At 45.2% G+C, this 16,749-nt stretch overlaps 1 protein-coding gene across 4 annotated transcripts in view; it reads right to left on the minus strand.

The window, feature by feature from the left end:
* Positions 1-16,749, minus strand: part of IFT172 (intraflagellar transport 172) — a 39,328-nt gene that overhangs the window by 12,051 nt on the left and 10,528 nt on the right. For all 4 annotated transcript variants that reach the window (XM_084513648.1, XM_084513647.1, XM_084513650.1 and 1 more), the window contains exons 13-33: positions 16,267-16,370; positions 15,480-15,565; positions 14,869-14,981; positions 12,506-12,673; positions 11,984-12,120; positions 11,198-11,305; positions 9,700-9,784; positions 9,280-9,372; positions 8,007-8,084; positions 6,872-7,120; positions 5,573-5,651; positions 5,064-5,184; positions 4,474-4,618; positions 4,311-4,400; positions 3,798-3,895; positions 2,663-2,798; positions 2,467-2,583; positions 1,913-2,055; positions 1,102-1,195; positions 793-857; positions 487-667 (exon numbers count right to left, since the gene is read on the minus strand). In XM_084513648.1, the coding sequence (XP_084369774.1) occupies positions 487-667; positions 793-857; positions 1,102-1,195; positions 1,913-2,055; positions 2,467-2,583; positions 2,663-2,798; positions 3,798-3,895; positions 4,311-4,400; positions 4,474-4,618; positions 5,064-5,184; positions 5,573-5,651; positions 6,872-7,120; positions 8,007-8,084; positions 9,280-9,372; positions 9,700-9,784; positions 11,198-11,305; positions 11,984-12,120; positions 12,506-12,673; positions 14,869-14,981; positions 15,480-15,565; positions 16,267-16,370 (2,490 nt within the window). The remainder of the gene's footprint in view (positions 1-486; positions 668-792; positions 858-1,101; positions 1,196-1,912; positions 2,056-2,466; positions 2,584-2,662; positions 2,799-3,797; positions 3,896-4,310; positions 4,401-4,473; positions 4,619-5,063; positions 5,185-5,572; positions 5,652-6,871; positions 7,121-8,006; positions 8,085-9,279; positions 9,373-9,699; positions 9,785-11,197; positions 11,306-11,983; positions 12,121-12,505; positions 12,674-14,868; positions 14,982-15,479; positions 15,566-16,266; positions 16,371-16,749) is intronic.

Consider the following 16,749-nt stretch of genomic DNA (forward strand, 5'->3'; position numbering starts at 1 on the left):
TTACAGTTCCCAAAAACGCTCTCTCATGCTATATTATTTATGCCCAACCAATCTGGTGGCCTTATGTGATGTAGTGACTGCAGATGTCCCACTCCTGGAAGTGTTCAAGGCTAGGATGGATGAAGCCCTGAGTAACCTGATATGGTGGGTGGCATTACTCCCTATGGAAGGAAGGTTGGAACTGGATGATCTTTAATATCCCTTCCAACCCAAGCCATTCTATGATTCTATGATCCTTGAAGCCTGCTCATGGCCTTCTGGCAGGATACTTCCTCTGAGAGTTAAGTTATGCTGTGAAATTCTTACCAGTTTAGTCTTATAAGAGCAGGTCAGATTTATTTTTTACTAGTAACTACTTGAGTAAATGTTCCTCTTTGGCTACTAAGCTGATAGTGAGAACTGGGAGCTGGATTTTACTCCTCCTCCATACAAATTGGGCTCTCAACCAGTGAGGAAGACAGGGATATTACCACAGTCAACACTCACCTTGTAGTACTTTATTGCCAGCTCAGGTTTCTGTGCTCGCAGGAGGAAGGCCTCTGCTTTCTGGAATTCTCTCTGCTCAAAGGCAAATCGTGCCTGTCCCACAAGCACATCAGCCACACTGTCTGGGTCATGAGCTTCAGCCACACGTTGTGCAGCATCCCAGTTCTGGTTATGCACAAACCTAGGTGAATCAACATGAGATGTAATAAGAGACAGCAAGGAGCAGACTAGTGCTAGAGAAGCAACCTTACTAGCACCATATAGGGAGCGCAAATGCAGCAGTCCAGAATGGAGAAGGCTACATACATCAGCACTGCCTCTTTGGGTTTTCCAGCTTTAATGAATTCTGCTTCAGCCTCCTCAAATTTGCCCTAGGAGAGAGAAAGGAGTTTGCTTGCATGCTAGCCTCCCCTGATACCAGCGCATGAGCTCCTCTACTTACCATGAGGCAGAGTGAATTTATGAAACAGAGAGATGTGTGGAAGCTTGGGGCTGTAATTGTGGAGGCAGGCAGTGACTGCAGCCACAAGTGTCTTTTGCAGCAGTCCTTAAGGAGAACCGTTCAATTATCTGAGTGACCAAGGAATTTCCACCTATTCCAAGGGGTAAAATTACCTCATCTTCTAGGAACATGGCATACTTTAAGTGTATCTCTGGCATCTTCTGCTTCATGGAGAGACGGGCCAGTTCAAAAGCAAAATCAAAGACGCTAAAATGAAAGAGAAAATGGAGTGATAGCAGGACTGTGTGCTATGAGGGCATGCCTTCATCAAGAGCAAGATATCAAGTAGAGCACAAGACATCGGGAGAGCAGAAAGGTGAAGATGGAGGGTCCCAAGTGAATAGGTACTACCCATTATTCCTGTTCCTGACCAGAGACTAAGAGCTTTTACATCCCCCATTACGGAAATTCAGCTCCTTCACACTTGCTACTAGTGCCAGAGCCCTTTGGTTCAACTCTAAAGGGTGGTCACGAGGTTCCCAGTAGCCCAGTAAAGTGGGAGAGCTGGGGGAGAGCAGCAGCATGAATGGCAGTGCAGACAGATGGCTGGGCAGATGCAGAGTGGGTCCAAATCAATTCTGACAAGCAGTTAGTTATGGTGACATGAAGAATATCTCCACCTGCGTTCAGAAGCTCTAACAAGAAATCTCTGCTCAAGTTAAAAGGAAAACTGCTTTTGCCTGTCCTGCTCAGACCTGACATTCATGAGACTAACAGGTGGACAAGACTTCTCTGTTAACTCTTCTGTGCCAAGGACAGAGTGTGAGGACTTGCAGGGCAGGGGCAAGGAGGAGAGCAGGAGGAAGACATGCCATATCCTGGACCTGCAGCTATCACATGCATAACATTATTTATTTTGGGCCATTCCATCTTTCTTGGCTTAAGCAGGTGGGAGAGAAACACTGGGTTGATAGACCTGCTTACCCGCTGTCCGCTGCATGGTCAATGGCCATCTCCAGAAGTCCAAATTTACTGAGGAGTTTCACAGCTGCCTCTCCACCCAGGCTCTTTGCCCACATATAGGCCACATGCTTATAAGAGTTTGTCCCACCATGTGCCTTGGCCACCTATCAAAAGCAAAGAAAGTGGAAAAACGCAATGCATCCATTTCTGTTTCAGCAGGCTGAGCCAGGACTCCCCTTTTACATGAAGCCTGTTCTCTTGAGGGAGCACCAAAACCAATTGCTCCCTCCCTTTTGTAGCCCCACTGGACTGGAGAGAGTGAGACAAAAGCTTACGTGGTAAGAAAGGAAGAAGAGGCTTCTGGTCAAGGCCTGCTTTTGGGGTGCAATGCTGCAGAGCAGTTAAAGGCAGAGCAGTGGCACAAGGGCATCCAGCATTGCGCTACATTATGAAGCTAGATAGTGTATGCCAATTCTTCACATTTTGTGATGAATATAGACAGGGCAGTTCCTACGGGGACCCTGCGGGCAAAGTCTGATCTCTTTGTGGTGGGATAGCTGTGAAGTGTTTATTACCCTGTAGGCTTCCTCCCACATGTCATTCACTCTGTACATGTTTACTGTGGCCTTCCAGTCCTTAGCTTCTAGGTAATGGTACTCAGCCTCCTGCAAACGTCCCTCCGCCTCCAGCTCCTGCAAATTGAGGAAATAAATTAGTGACGCTCTTGTTTCTACTTGGCCTAGCTGATCCTCTGCCATGAGATACACTCACCTTGCCCAGATGTAGGTGTGTATCACTGAGTAAGTCCTTGTGGTACTTGGCTACCAAGCAAACCATCTCATCATACATCTTACACTTCTTGTACATAGTGATGGCCAAATCAGGTTCATCCACAGTGATATACAGCCTGGAAATGCAAGCACATTCAAATGACTCAGCTGATGGCATGACCACTGTCTACATTCTCTTTGCATCTTTCCCAGTTAGGACTACATCCTAGGCACAATATCAGAAGGTATGATTGGAGGACTGTGAATGCGGGAATGATAAACTCCCAGACAACTCTAAACTTGTGCACTATGGGGGGCCTGATGGAATTCAGCCCAGGCTACTCAAAGAGCTGGCTGATGTCATCACAAGATAATTATTTTTCAATGGTCTTGGGAATCTGAGAGGTCCTAGTTGTTTGAAAGATGGCAAATGTCCCAGTTTTCAAGAAGGGCAAGAAAGAAGAACTTGGTAATCACAAGTCTGTCAGTCTCAATTCAGTGCCTTGTGAAATTCTGGAGAAGATTATTCTGGGAGTTACTGAAAACACTTGAAATGAAATGCAGTAACTGGTCATGGCCAACATGGGTTCAGGAGTGGAAAGTACTATTCAACAAAACTTTAATTTCCTTTTATGACAATGTTATTTGCCTAGTTGACCAAGGGAAGCCAGCTGATGTAAACTTTCTGGATTTCAGCATAGATTTTGATACTGTCTCTCACAGTTTCCTGCTGGACAAAATGTCCAGCATACAGCAAGACAAATACATAATATGATGAGTGAACAATTGGCTGACTGGTCAGGCTCAAATGTTACATCAGGCTGGCAGCCTGTCACTAGCTCCATTTTAGGCCAGTTCTTTTTAATGACTTGGATGCAGGACTCAAATGTATACTAAGTATGTTTGCATATTTCCTTACATTGGGAGGAGCTGTTTTCTCCTATGAGGGTTGAGAGGCCTTGCAGAGAGATCTTGACAAATTAGAGTGCTGAGCAATCACCAACTTCATGAAGTTTAACAAGAGCAAGTGCTGGATTCTGCACCTGGGACAGGACAACCCTGGATATATGTACAAAACGGGAAACTAAAGGGTGGAGAGCAGCTCTATAGAAAGGGATCTGGGAGCTGATGCTCACCTCTCTGCTTCTTTGAACTTGCCCTGCTTCTCCATCTCTTGGGCCTGGGTTATGTAGAGAACAGATACATCTTCCTGGCTCATACACTTGATTGCCAGCTGCCAAAAGAAACACACATTGGATGAACTACAGCACACTGCATAGTAATTTCTTGACAGAGTAGATAAGGAGAAAATGAACTTTATTCCCACTATGAACAGGTGTATATGCTATATACTCTGTAGAGAATTGGTTGTCATTTGTCACTGTGATCAAAGTACACAGGACCAAGCCTCTTGGAGATTACTATTTGTGTCACAGATGGAATCATATAGGACTGCTGATGTAAAGTGGGGCACACACATAGGTTGTGAATACCAGGGACTCATTTCCTAATAGCTGCCAGGTGCCCCTACACTGATCATTTAGGATGAGTGCTTGTTGATCAAGTGTTGGCACACAAGGCCACTTCCTGACAAATTACAATTCACAAAGTAGGGTGAGGTCCCCAGAAGCTTTGGCTTCTGACTTTACCTTATGAGCTTGTTCCCAGAGCCCAGCCTGTGTGTACATGTCAATGGCATCCTTGGTTTGGTCTCCTTTGATGTACAATTCCTCTGCAACCTGTGGGAGTGATGACCATGGTCAGCAGTCCCAAGGGATATAGAGCAGCAATGACTGCACGATGTGGCCTCACCTGATACTCCTGTAGCGCTGCATAGTGCTGGGCAATCTTGGGATAATATTTGGCTGCTGTTTGTTTGTCCTGCAAGTCCAAAATGTAAATGGCCTTCTTCCACTGACGGGCTCCCAAGGCTGCCTCAATGGCCTTAATGGAGCACCTAGCATCAGAAATATAACTCTTTACAGACAGCCATCAGTCATCTCCTCCAGCTGAGCTAAGCCAAGGAGACCAAAGTGGTCTGCTGCTTGATTCTTCTTGCCAGGGTAGAGCAAGAAGGACCTGAATAGCTTCACAGCAGAGAGAAAAGCAGCCCACAGGATGCATGAGAGCAAAGGTCTGGAACACCAGCAAAGCTAGGGGAAAGAGTGAAGAACTAGGACAGTGGGGAAGAGTAATCAGGGCTGACAGACCCTGGGAGAAATATGGTGAGAAATCCATGGCTGAGCCAGCAGAGACTGCATATAAGCACCAGGGGCAGTGGCAAAATGGGGTCAAAGGGGCTTAATCAGGCTTTTTACCCTGATGACTTAAGCAAACAGTATTAACTTCATAGCCCGCCAGGTTATACTGCTGCTGGTTATACAGCCACCACATGCCCCCACCTGGCTTCGATATAATGGTTAATGGCAGCATCCAGCTGTTTCTGCTGCACCAGATGGTCTCCCCATGCCTCCTCCAGCTTCACAACTTCTGCGGGAAATGCCAGGCGAGCCAACTCCACTGCTGTAAGGGGACATGATAGCTGTTATGCTGCATCCATCAAGAAAGCAGAACTGTGTTCAACATGGGCCTTGGATGGGGGAATGTGTGGAGGAGGGGGGTGGCGACCCATCTAATCTGCTTCAGCTTCAATGGGCTACCCAGCAATATGGATCAAACCCATGCTGGTACAATGCCTTGGGGAACCCATGCATGATCAATGCCTTGGGGAAGAGGATCCTGTTGTGGGGCTGTGTGTGCAGATGCAACTATGTGACAATACATACATTGAATGAGGTGGTATGTGCAACTCTGAGCTCCAGGGCAATAGCTTGTTCTGCCACCAGGCCAGAATACCGAGGCTTTTGCTGGGAAAAAGGTGTGTGTGTTGGAAACATATTTAGCACAGTACCTTTCAGAAAGGCACTGCCCTTGCAGTAGCACTCCAGAGCCTTCCGTGGGTTCCCAACCTTCTCGAACAGGTCTCCAGCCTAACGACAAACACAAGCTGCCAGTTTCCAGAGCCACTGTCTCTCCACAGCATCCTCTCTACCACTCCTATGTACAGAGCTATCAGTCTTGCCAGAACAGACCTTGCCACACAGATTTCTACATCAGCTATGCCCTCCCCACTAACCAAGACCATGGGAATAAAGGGGACATCCAGGAGAGTGCATGTGCTGAGATCATTGTTCTCACTGCTGAACCCCACACCCTAAGGGTTTATCTGGGGTACCACCTACTAACAAGATCTATTTTTGAGACAGCTTCTCCTCTCTGCAAGGCAGCTGATGCAGCAACAGCTTTTTCTATGACCCATATTGGAGCAAGTCTTGAAGAAGACTTGCATTTCAGAGGCTTCCTGAGTTCAGGTCATGACGCCACCATATCATCATATTTAATGGCTTTTTACAGATTCTACCTTCATCAATTGTCTAATCACTTTTGGACCATTCGTACTTCTGGTAAAACAAACAAACAAACAAAAAATAACAAAAAACACCTTGCAGCTGAGTTTCACAGTTACGTTTTCACCTGAAGGCTTAAGAAAAGGTAACAGGTTTGGAAAAGCACAAATTTCTCTAGGGTAAAAATGAAATGGTCAGAAAACGCCCAAGGTTAAATAAGACTGAAGAAATGTAATCGAAGCAAAGCACATAAAATAGGCAATCAAAATAAGTGCTTTTTTCACACAACACATAGGTGGAACTGGATAACTCATAGTCGACACTGTAGATCCAAAAGTACAGATAGTTAAAATAATAATTTGACAAGCTCATGGAAGCAAAATCCACCACGATTAAACATAAAAATAAAAATCTGAGTTCAGGTAAAGTATAGTCTGCAAACTGCTAGTAGCCATGAAAGTACACTGTGGGAAGTATCAGCCTATATTTGCCTTCTTTGTTCTTTATACGTCTTTCTCAAGCATCTGCAGGGGCGACTGTTGGCCATGATACCATACTGTATACTGATCTCAGAGTCAGCATTGCTTTCTTGTATTAGTATAGTTATGTGTTATATGGAAAACTGTTCTAAAAGAGTCACCTAATGGTAAGTAGTTACCAATTTCTTGTGTTACTAGATATAGAGACAAAGAATTATACCTGCTACATTCCTGCTCAATGCTCGTGTATCTCAGAGAAGCAAAGGAGAGGATAAGAGCTTTGACGCTACTAAGGAAGAAGGCCTGATGGGGTGGACCACTCACCTGTTCATACAGTTCCCCTCTGATCAGTGCTGTTGAGATCCTATTGATGACATCCCCATTGGTCATGAGCTCATCCCTGCTCATGGCCAGCCGTGCTGCCTTAGCTGGCAGCCCTGCCCGCAGGTATAAGCTGATGGCTGCCAGGTAGTCTCCCTGTCCCTCTTGGACCTCCCCAGCCTTCTCTTCTTGCTGGGTGTCCAGCAGCCATTGATAGTAACCCCGACGTAGCTTATCCAGCATTGGGTGTCCCTGTTGAGAAATTGATCACTGATTGAGATCACTGGTTGACCTGGGCAAAGGCAAAATATTGTTCTATTCCTCCAGTAGGTTCTGAACAGCTTATGACACCAGACTTCTCCCTGCTCAGTTATACTACGCAACTGCAGTTAGCAGGAACCACAATGTGAGTCCTGTATACCTCTGCATCAATCATTCTTTTCTGAAGCCCTGGCTGTTCCTAAACCGAAGTAGCTTTTCTCCCTTACTTTTCACTGAGGTCTGTAATTCCATCACTGCAACCTCCCTTTACATTTCTCTTTTATCATCTTAAGACATTCCCTGCTATTTTATTCCTTGACTGTCAGTTGCATGATCATGAAGAACACACCAGTTTTATTCCTGTGCCTTGTCTTGTGGGCAAGTCGGGCTACCATAATCCTTCCTGAACTGCATCTCTGATGCACACTGGCCCTCTAGCCGTATTACACTGTACTCTAGAAAATAAAAGCACCTATTTGGTGTTGGACCAAAGATCTACTTACCCCCAAACCATGTTTTCTGCCATTTTTAACAACTGCCTTGCTGATCTCTGAACTTGCTATTTCTTAGGGGCATCCCTTCTTATTTAGCACTGCAATTAAGTCTCTCCACACCCAAAACTCCATTCTTGTGCCTTGTCCTTCTGATTCTATGATGTGCTCTAGACTCTCTGATGGCATGGCACCTTCCCCTTTTTAGTGAAACGAATCAGATGGTGGACCTTCAGGGCAGGCTCAGAATCTCTTTGAGAGCCTCTCCAAGAAGATATTAAGTCCTGATTAGCCAGGTGAAGAGCACCTAGATCATCATTGGATTCCAAATCAGGAGACTTACCAAGCAAGCCCAAACCACAGTTTGGTGAAGCTATGTTCTATACCTTGGCCTCCGCGACTACAATGCACTCATCCCACATGTGCAGCTCCTGGTACATGTCCATGGCCTCCTCTGTAGCATTCTGTGTTAAAGAGCAAAGTGTGAACCTGAAGGGTCTATTAGCAGACATATTGCCATTGAGGTCTCACAACAGATGCAGGTTAGATGTGCAGAAACCATGTGCACAAGTGAACCATCCCTTTTACAGGAATATTGAACTTCACTCATCCTCTTTCTGCACCTCAGGGCAATCACAGAATCATAGAATGGTTTGGGTTGGAAGGGACCTTAAATATCATCTAATTCCAACCCCCTTGCCATGGGCAGGAACACATTCCACTAGACCAGCTTGCTCACAGCCCCATCTAACCTGACCTTGTACACTTCCAGGGATGGGGCATTGTCCTGGTTTCAGTTAGGACAGAGTTAATTTTCCTCCTAGTAGGTGGTAGGGTGCTATGTTTTGGATTAGGATGAGAAGAGTGCTAATAAAGTGCTGATGTTTTAATTGTTGCAGAGCAGTGCTTATACCAAGCCAAGGACTTTTCAGCTTCTTGCTCTGTCCTGCCAGCGGGCAGGCTGGGGGTGCAGCAGGAGCTGGAAGGGGACAGACCCAGGACAGCTGACCCAATCTGGCCAAAGGGGTATTCCATCCCATCTGATGTCACGCTAAACAATATATAGGGGTGGCTAGCCGAGGTGGGGGGCCAGCTGCTCGGGGATAGGCTGGGCATCGGTCAGCACGTGGTGAGCAACAGCATTGTGCATCACTTGTTTGTACACATTATTAGTAGTAGTACTATTATCATTATTATTATTATTATTGTTATTATTATTTTCCTGTCTTAATAAACTGTCTTTATCTCAACTCACAGGGTTCACTTTCCCATTTCTCTCTCCCATTCCAGAGAGGGAGGGGGGAGGGTGAGCGAATGGCTGTGTGGTGTTTAGCTGCTGACCGGGTTAAACCACAACAGGCATACACAGCTTTTCTGGGCTACCTGTTCCAGTGCCTCACCACCCTCAGAATTAAGAATTTCGTCCTTATATCTAATCTAAATCTACCCTCTTTTTGTTTAAAGGCATTACTCCCTGTCCTATCACTATATTTCCTGATAAATCCTACACTTTGGACTGAGGAGTATCTCCCTCTATTCCAGGGTAAAAACTTTTCTCCCAGGAAAAAAAATATCTTCCTACTCTCTTTCATACCAGGGCACAAATCTCCCTGCTCAGAAATAAGTGAAACCTTTTCTGCTCCTGGTTCCTGTACTCACCTGTTCCAGGAAGATCATCTCTGCCAGCTTGTAGTTCTTGTCTAGCATGGCCAAGCGGGCACGCACCAGGTAATGGTCTGTACCATCCCCACCCTGCAGACAGTCATAGTTAGCTCAGTTGGTTTCTTGGGTGAAAGAACAGGCTCTGGATATGGTATAAGGGAGGTGATTGCAGGTGGGGGTCTTTGTCATTACAGAAACTAAGAAGACAGAAGTGAGAAGAAGGGAGTAGTACAGTATACAATGTTTAGCCAGAAGAGGGATCTGACAGGCCTGGATGAAGGATTAGGTCAGCAGATTCTACATGATCATGTCCTAGTCTGTAGCAGCATAATGGGGGGCATGGACACAGAAGATAATGTGTATGCAAGAGTTTACAGGGAAGTGACTGCCCTGAACAGCAGAAAAGGTTTAACTCACATGCTCTTGAGCTGCCTGGTCAGCAATAGCATTGGTTTCATGCAGAAATCGAGCCTTTGCCATATTGCCCAGAGCTGCAAAGCACCTGGGAAGATGGGAAGAACAAAGCAATTAGTCACTAACGGGTTTGTTGGCACCTTTGGTTCAAGACAATAAAATCAGAACCTGGGCAGCAGACCACGCAGTGCAAACTGGAAAGGTGGGTAGCCCTGCTGCAAGAGAAGGATTTTGTTAAGACCCATGTTCAGATGTGCCCTCTAGTCCAGCTCCATGGAAAAAGCCATAGGCATGACCATAGTCCACGCTTCACTTCCCTACACTTCACAGATCCTCTGAGTTTGTCAGTAAAGTTTAATATCTTTATCAATGACATAGACAGTGGGATTGAGTGCAGCCTCAGCAAGTTTGCAGAAAACACCAAGGTGAGTGGAGCAGTTGATACAATAGAAGGAAGGGATGCCATCCAAAGGGACCTGGACAGGCTAGAAAAGTGGGCCCATGTGAACCTAATGAGGTTCAATAAGTCTAAGTGCAAGGTGCTCCACCTGGGTCAGAGCAATCCTGGACATGAGTCCAGGGGGGAAGAGCTCATTGAGATTAGCCTTGTTGAGAAGGTCTTCAGGGTTCTGGTGGATGAAAAGCCAGCAGTGTGTGCTGGCAGCCCAGAAGGCCAACTGCATGCAGGGCTGCATCAACAGAGAAGTGGGCAGCAGGTCTAGGAAGCTGATTGTCCCCCTCTACTCTGCATTTCTGAGCCCCCACTTGGAGTACTGCATCCAGGTCTGGGGCTCCCAGCACGAGATGGATGTTGATCTTTTAGAACAGGTCCAGAGGAGGGCCACAAAGATTATCAGAGGGCTTAAGCACCTCTCCTATGAAGAAAGCCTGAGAGAGCTGGGGATGTTCAGCCTAAAGGGAAGGCTCTGGGCTGACCTCATTGCAGCTTTTCAGTACTTAAAGGGGGCTTATAAAAAAAGAGAGCAACTTTTTGCTCAATCAGAGAATGACAGGCCAAGGGGGAATGGTTTTAAACTACAGTAAGGGAGATTTAGATTAGATGTTAGGAGGAAATTCTTCACTCAGATTGTGGTGAGGCACTGGAACAGGTTGCTCAGAGAGGCTGTGGATACCACATCCCTGGAGGTGTTCAAGGCTAGGATGGATGAAGCCCTGAGTAACCTGATCTGGTGGGTGCCATCCTTGACCATGGTAGGGGGGTTGGAACTAGATGATCTTTAAGGTCCCTTCCAAACTGAGCCATTCTGCAATTCTATGATATGATAGACACAGAACCATAGAATGGCTCAGTTTGGAAGGAACATTAAAGATTATTATTACCCTAAAGTCATTGCCTGGAATAGAGAACACTTCATTCTCCAATGCAGTGAATTTTCCAGGCCACACAAAAAGTCACATCTTCAGTTAAATTCTGGTTTCTGTGAGGGATCCAGCAAAGAGAGTGTTTAGGCCAGAAAGACGTTATAGCTTTTTTCTGTACCTCTCTGCAATGTGCAGCTGTCTGGCTTCCAAAGCCAGTCTGCTTAGGGTCTTCCACATGGCTTCCGTCTCTGTTGACATTTCTAGTGTCTCCAAAAATGCAGTGGCCCTTGAGGCAAAGAGATATGCAGACTTTCAGTAACAGAACAGAAGAGCTCTCTGATGAAAATCCTAGTCTGAGACCAGAGTTTCCTAAGAGTTCCCAAGGGTTGCACTGAAAACACATAGTTGTGACAAGTTTTGAAGACTGTATAAAAACAAGGCCTGACATATCAGAGAAAAATTCTCAAGTGGGATCAGTTTGTGAAATTTTCTTCCCTTGTCAATTTTAAATACAGGTAACAATATCAGCCCTGCCCAGGTGGCCATCATGACTGCTTTGGACAGTCAGTTTTTACTCCGCATAGCTCCTGAAAGTTTCCATGAAACAGTGTCACTGTCACTGGAGGGGCAGCAGCAAGAGCTCTGAATTACTACTTCACATCTGGCTCCTATGGAAGACATTTACTGCAGTTAAATGCAAACTCCATTCACTGAATTCATGGGTGTCAATGGCACCAGACTGGCCAGCATTTTCTGCCACGCAGTCTGAAACTGCAGAGCTGTGAGGATGACAAAGGGGAGTACTAATTCCTGAATACCTGGCACCAACATTGATGCTCAGTGCTTAAGCTTCAGCTCAGCACAGAAAGTCATGCTGGTGTTAAGTCATAGACTGCTGACCCTCAGGTGCATGCTAAGTCAACTGAGGCACCTGCCATAACCATATAGCTTACCTAGCACTTACCTGTGATAATCCCCATCATCAATGGCAGTTCCAAACTCTATGAGACCTTCATCTAGGGTGTAGGACACAGTGTTCACCCCTTCGGATACGATCACTTCAGTCTTTCCATCGTTCCGTTCCAAGTCTACAATATCTCCCTAAAAAGAGTACCAGTTATCAACACTCCCATGTTCTTCTACAGTATGTAGGGGTAGTACAGATGTGAAGACAGCACTGTGGCAACTCTGCATGACTAAAGTTCTGGTGGATGAGCTCACACGTAGCAGACACTGTCACTATCACACTAGAGAGAATGGAAAAGCCACTGAGCAGCTCCTCCTATCTCCAGATTCTGCCAGAAATGCCTGCCACAGAGCATTTCCAGCAGTGCAATATGAAACAGGTGAGCTCATATTTTGTCCAGGAGAAACTGGCAGTTCCCTTCTGTTTTCTCTTCTGAAATCTGCCATTCTGCATATTCCCACATATGTGAACAATTAGTATAGAAATTCATGGAGGAAATCAAAGTCTTCAGAGTTTTACCTTCAGAGGAAACATGGTGACTCGCTCTGGAGCATCAATGTTATACCAAATGCAGAGATTGTTTCTGCTCTGTGCCACCACCACATCACTGCCTGGAACCCACTGCACATAGGAGCAATAGTTCAAAATGGTAGTCTTGGTGCTGCTTTCAACATCATAGAGCTGCAACTACATGAAGAAAGAGGAGAAAAAGGCTCAGCATGGCTCATGTCTGGGCTACTAGCTCAAATGAGCATGGTAGGAACATCTGAGCAAGCATCTTGTAAACAGGTATTACCAACCTCGAATCAAACATTTTCCAAGATATGTAGCTCAAACTTCCACACTGTTATTATTTACATGTTACTATCGAAGACTTAAGATCTTTTTTAACTCTTGCTATATTTTAGGCAGCATGCTCAGATCCTGACCTCCTTATTGCTAAGTTCACAGATATATAAAACAGAATATGTTCTGTGCTACTTCAGCACCTTCTTGGTTGTACAGTTGCAATAGGAGAATGGTCTCTTAAGTCCTTCATGCAATCAGACCGAAGGACCAAGAAAGGCCTTCCTCTGCAGCTCTGAGCTGAACTGTCCATCCTAGGTGAAGTCTTATTCTAAGAACTGTTGCCAATAAGCTGAAAGAATATTGCCCTGAAACAAACTTGGCAATTTGGAAGGTATAACCTGACACATGGCATAACAAAGGTGTATAATGCCCTTGTAACTTAGAAGTCTTGGGCTGTGTTTGCTCTTTCTCATAATTGGCTTCACATGGTAAAGATGCAAAAAAGAAAAGAGAATTGTGTTGAGCCTTATGACATACCAGTAGAAGAGAACAAGAAAGAAGCTTTTTCAGTCTGTACTAAACTGATTGGAGAGATATACAGGGATATAGTTTAGGAGAATCATGGTACTGTCTGATTTAGGCTGGTGGCAGTATGTAGCCTGTTGAGAGAGCCCAGAGAGGTTGTGGGAGGCCCCATCCCTGGAGGTGTTCAAGGCAAGGCTGGATGTGGCTCTGGGCAGCCTGCTCTAGTGGTTGGCAACCCTGCCCAGAGCAGGGGGGTTGAAACTAGATGATCTTTCAGATTGTGAAGTGCCAGATGTATGCACTGGAAACTTTGGCTACAAAGTTGAGCACTCTGGTCTGATAAGCTTGGCAGCAATGAATCAGACTGTATGTGAGCGATAACAAGCAGACAGGTAATTAAGTGGAGATCCGTGGTTCCCAGGCAAGAAAGTATATTTGCACCCCCTAAAATCTATGATGCAGTCTTAGGGTGCCAAAAATAACAAAGCAGGAGCAGCTCAGTGAAGAAGCCAGGGGCTCCTGTCTGAAACAAGGGGTGAATTCAAGAGTTTCATCTGAGATGAAGGATTACAACACCTATTCATGTATGAACATAGTACCTCATCCATCCTTGGACTAAGGAGAGAGGTACGGCCAACCTGGAAATATTCTACTGCAGACTGACAGTCTCCAGGGATGTGAACATGAACTCTGAAGAAATCAAAATCATCTTGGGATGAGCTGCAGTGCTCTGGCTGGGGCCTGCCACAGCATCTGGGATATCTGCATAGAAATTCTAGACATGAATTACATAATTGTCAATAAGGTCATGTGTTCTTCTCAGGACACTTGTTACAAGACGAACAAATGATGTGAAGCAGTCAGAAAGCCTTACATTTGTAACAATGAAGAAGGCTTCACTGTGAGCTGGGTAGAACTGTAACACAATTGATAAATACATCTTCTTGCCTGCTGTGGTGAGCTTTTTCATCTGTATCTGTACAACTAAACTAAACACACCTAGAACATTATGTGAGTATCTGCACATTAGAATCTGTAGTGTGAAACTGTTATGATTTTGGGCATAGTTTTGTCCTGGGTTTACTAATACTCTCCCAGACAACATTCAATCACAAGCCAAGGGCCACACTGGACATGCCATTTGGTTGTGACCAGACTGTTTTAGAGACTTAGAGTTCATCTTACAGACATAAGCCAAGCTGTTGCAGAGAACACCTTTTTTAAATTGACATGCTATTCTATAACAGTTTATAGTCTAACAGTCTATTGTGAAAAACAAAGTTATGTTTTTGCAATAGAAAGTGTTTTTGCACACTATGACCTGTATTTTAAGGATTCATGACAAGGAGGAAGATGTCAAGTAACTTCAGAGTTAGCTATGAGTGAAAACCAAGCAGGAAATGCTGCCAACTCATGCAATTTGTACATGGTCCGTCTTTCTTAAAGGAATAGTCAAAATATCATGAGTAATTCACATGTGTTTCTCATCTCCATCCCTGCACTCATAAATATTTGTCTTTACTTCTCCCACATTGCCACCCTCCCCCCCAAGATGTGCCTGGCCTTACCCTCATCTTCTTGTCCCTGAAGAGTAGTTTGTGGCCTGTTTCATTCAGCTCCAGCCAATCAATCTTGCTGTCATGGCTAACAGTGCCAGCATTGTAGCTACCTACAAGGTCCACTTGGGAAGGAAAAAGAAGAAACAGTACTTAAAGGTGCTGAACATTCAATGCTCTCCCATGGGGATCAGGTACTTGGGACCTAAATAGAGCAGGACCCACAGGCAAACACACTGTGGCATGAAAAGCAGACTGCAGTGAAATTTTATCTTGGTGCCTTATCAACAGCAGTAACTCTCTCCACCCTCCTGTGAGTATGTACAGATGACAGACAATGCAATGAGCAATATCATCATGCTGAACTGCACAGAACATTGGATTTGGGATGCAGTCAAAGCTGCCCCACAGCTGTGCCCACACAAGGCAGCTAACCTGCCAAAAGCAGGGCAGCCTGGTGTCTAGTAATCTGCTGACAGACAGAATGAATGTGAAGGGGGCCTCCAGCAATCTGCTACCTAGTAGAGTGAATACAAAGAAGGCCTTCATGGATGTGCTTGGCACAGTAAGTGCAAAGGGATCAGTCAAGCTACGAAATACAGGGGAGGGGTGTTTACATTCACCTGTTGCTATGGTCTTGATGTCTATCAAATAAGCCAGTCTCTTGTTCTCCTCCACGCCCCTCTGCCGCCTCTCATTGATACGGACGCTGTAATTTGAAAGGAATGATTACTGTTACCTTTAATGCTCTCTAAATTCACAGGACTGAATAACATCTTCCCCTTGCCAGACTTATGTGCAATTTCCCTAAGCACATGGAGCCTCTTGTAGTTTTCTGGCCTGTGACCCTTGCACAATACCTATGGCTGCTTCAGATGGGAACAAAGCTTCTGATTCACGGCTTCATTCCAGAAGCTGCCCCTTTGGAATCAGGGTTTCCAATAACAAATTAGTTACGATAATTCCACCCTTGAGCAGCCCATTATCTTCCCTTCTCTCCTCTTCAATTAGAAAAGGGAGTATGGTTTTTCAGAAAGACAGAGGAGGTCCCACTCACATCTGGAGTTGCCAGTAATGCTGGAATAGGATCAGCTGGATACAGAGATGCCTGAGCAGATAAATAGGTTCTTCTTCAGGCAATAGTCAAGTCAGGCTTCAATAAGCACATATCAGAGGAAAATGGCCTCTTGTGCTTCTAAAATTTTAGAACCATCTATTATAACTGATCAATTAAACCCCATCATTGGTTACTGCCAGAATAAGATAACTCAGGAAACATTCAGCAATGTGCCATCAGGTCCAAGAGTCTGGGAGCTGTGTTTTACAGAGTGGTATGCTTCCACGTATATGTATCTGAGATCAGTTCCACAAAATGCCTGTACTGGCCACCCATGTGGGTGTGACACTCACCTGACAAGATGAGGGCTCATGAACTCTGTGCGGACAGACCCCAAGATGTCATTATTTCCATATTCCACCAGTGTCAACTCCCCTGCATTAAAGATCATGCAGACCTGTAGGAGAAAGGGGAACGCACTCTTACAGAAAAGCCAGGAAAGCATGAATATCTACCACTGAGGTGAGCAGAAAGGACTCTACTGCACACAAGTCTAAATTTAAACCTAATGGGATGAGCAAGGATCTGTTCTTGTCTTCCTGTTTTGACTGCCAGCTTTTCCTGATGACTGGGAATTTTAGTCCTGGCTGTATCAGTCTTGCAGGAAGAGCCAAGCTGTCACCTGGAGAGCTATATAGTTCTCATTGCCGACATATATAGTTCTCATAGCCGACACATAGGCTTCTCCAAATCTCCCTGCCTTGCCAGAAAGTGAAGTATTCCAGGTAGTTAACACATCCTGTTTTCCGTACCTCCAACACCTTCTCTGGCTGTTG

The sequence above is a fragment of the Aythya ferina genome (assembly GCF_964211825.1).
Source record: "Aythya ferina genome assembly, chromosome: 3".
NCBI classification, from domain to species: domain Eukaryota; kingdom Metazoa; phylum Chordata; class Aves; order Anseriformes; family Anatidae; genus Aythya; species Aythya ferina.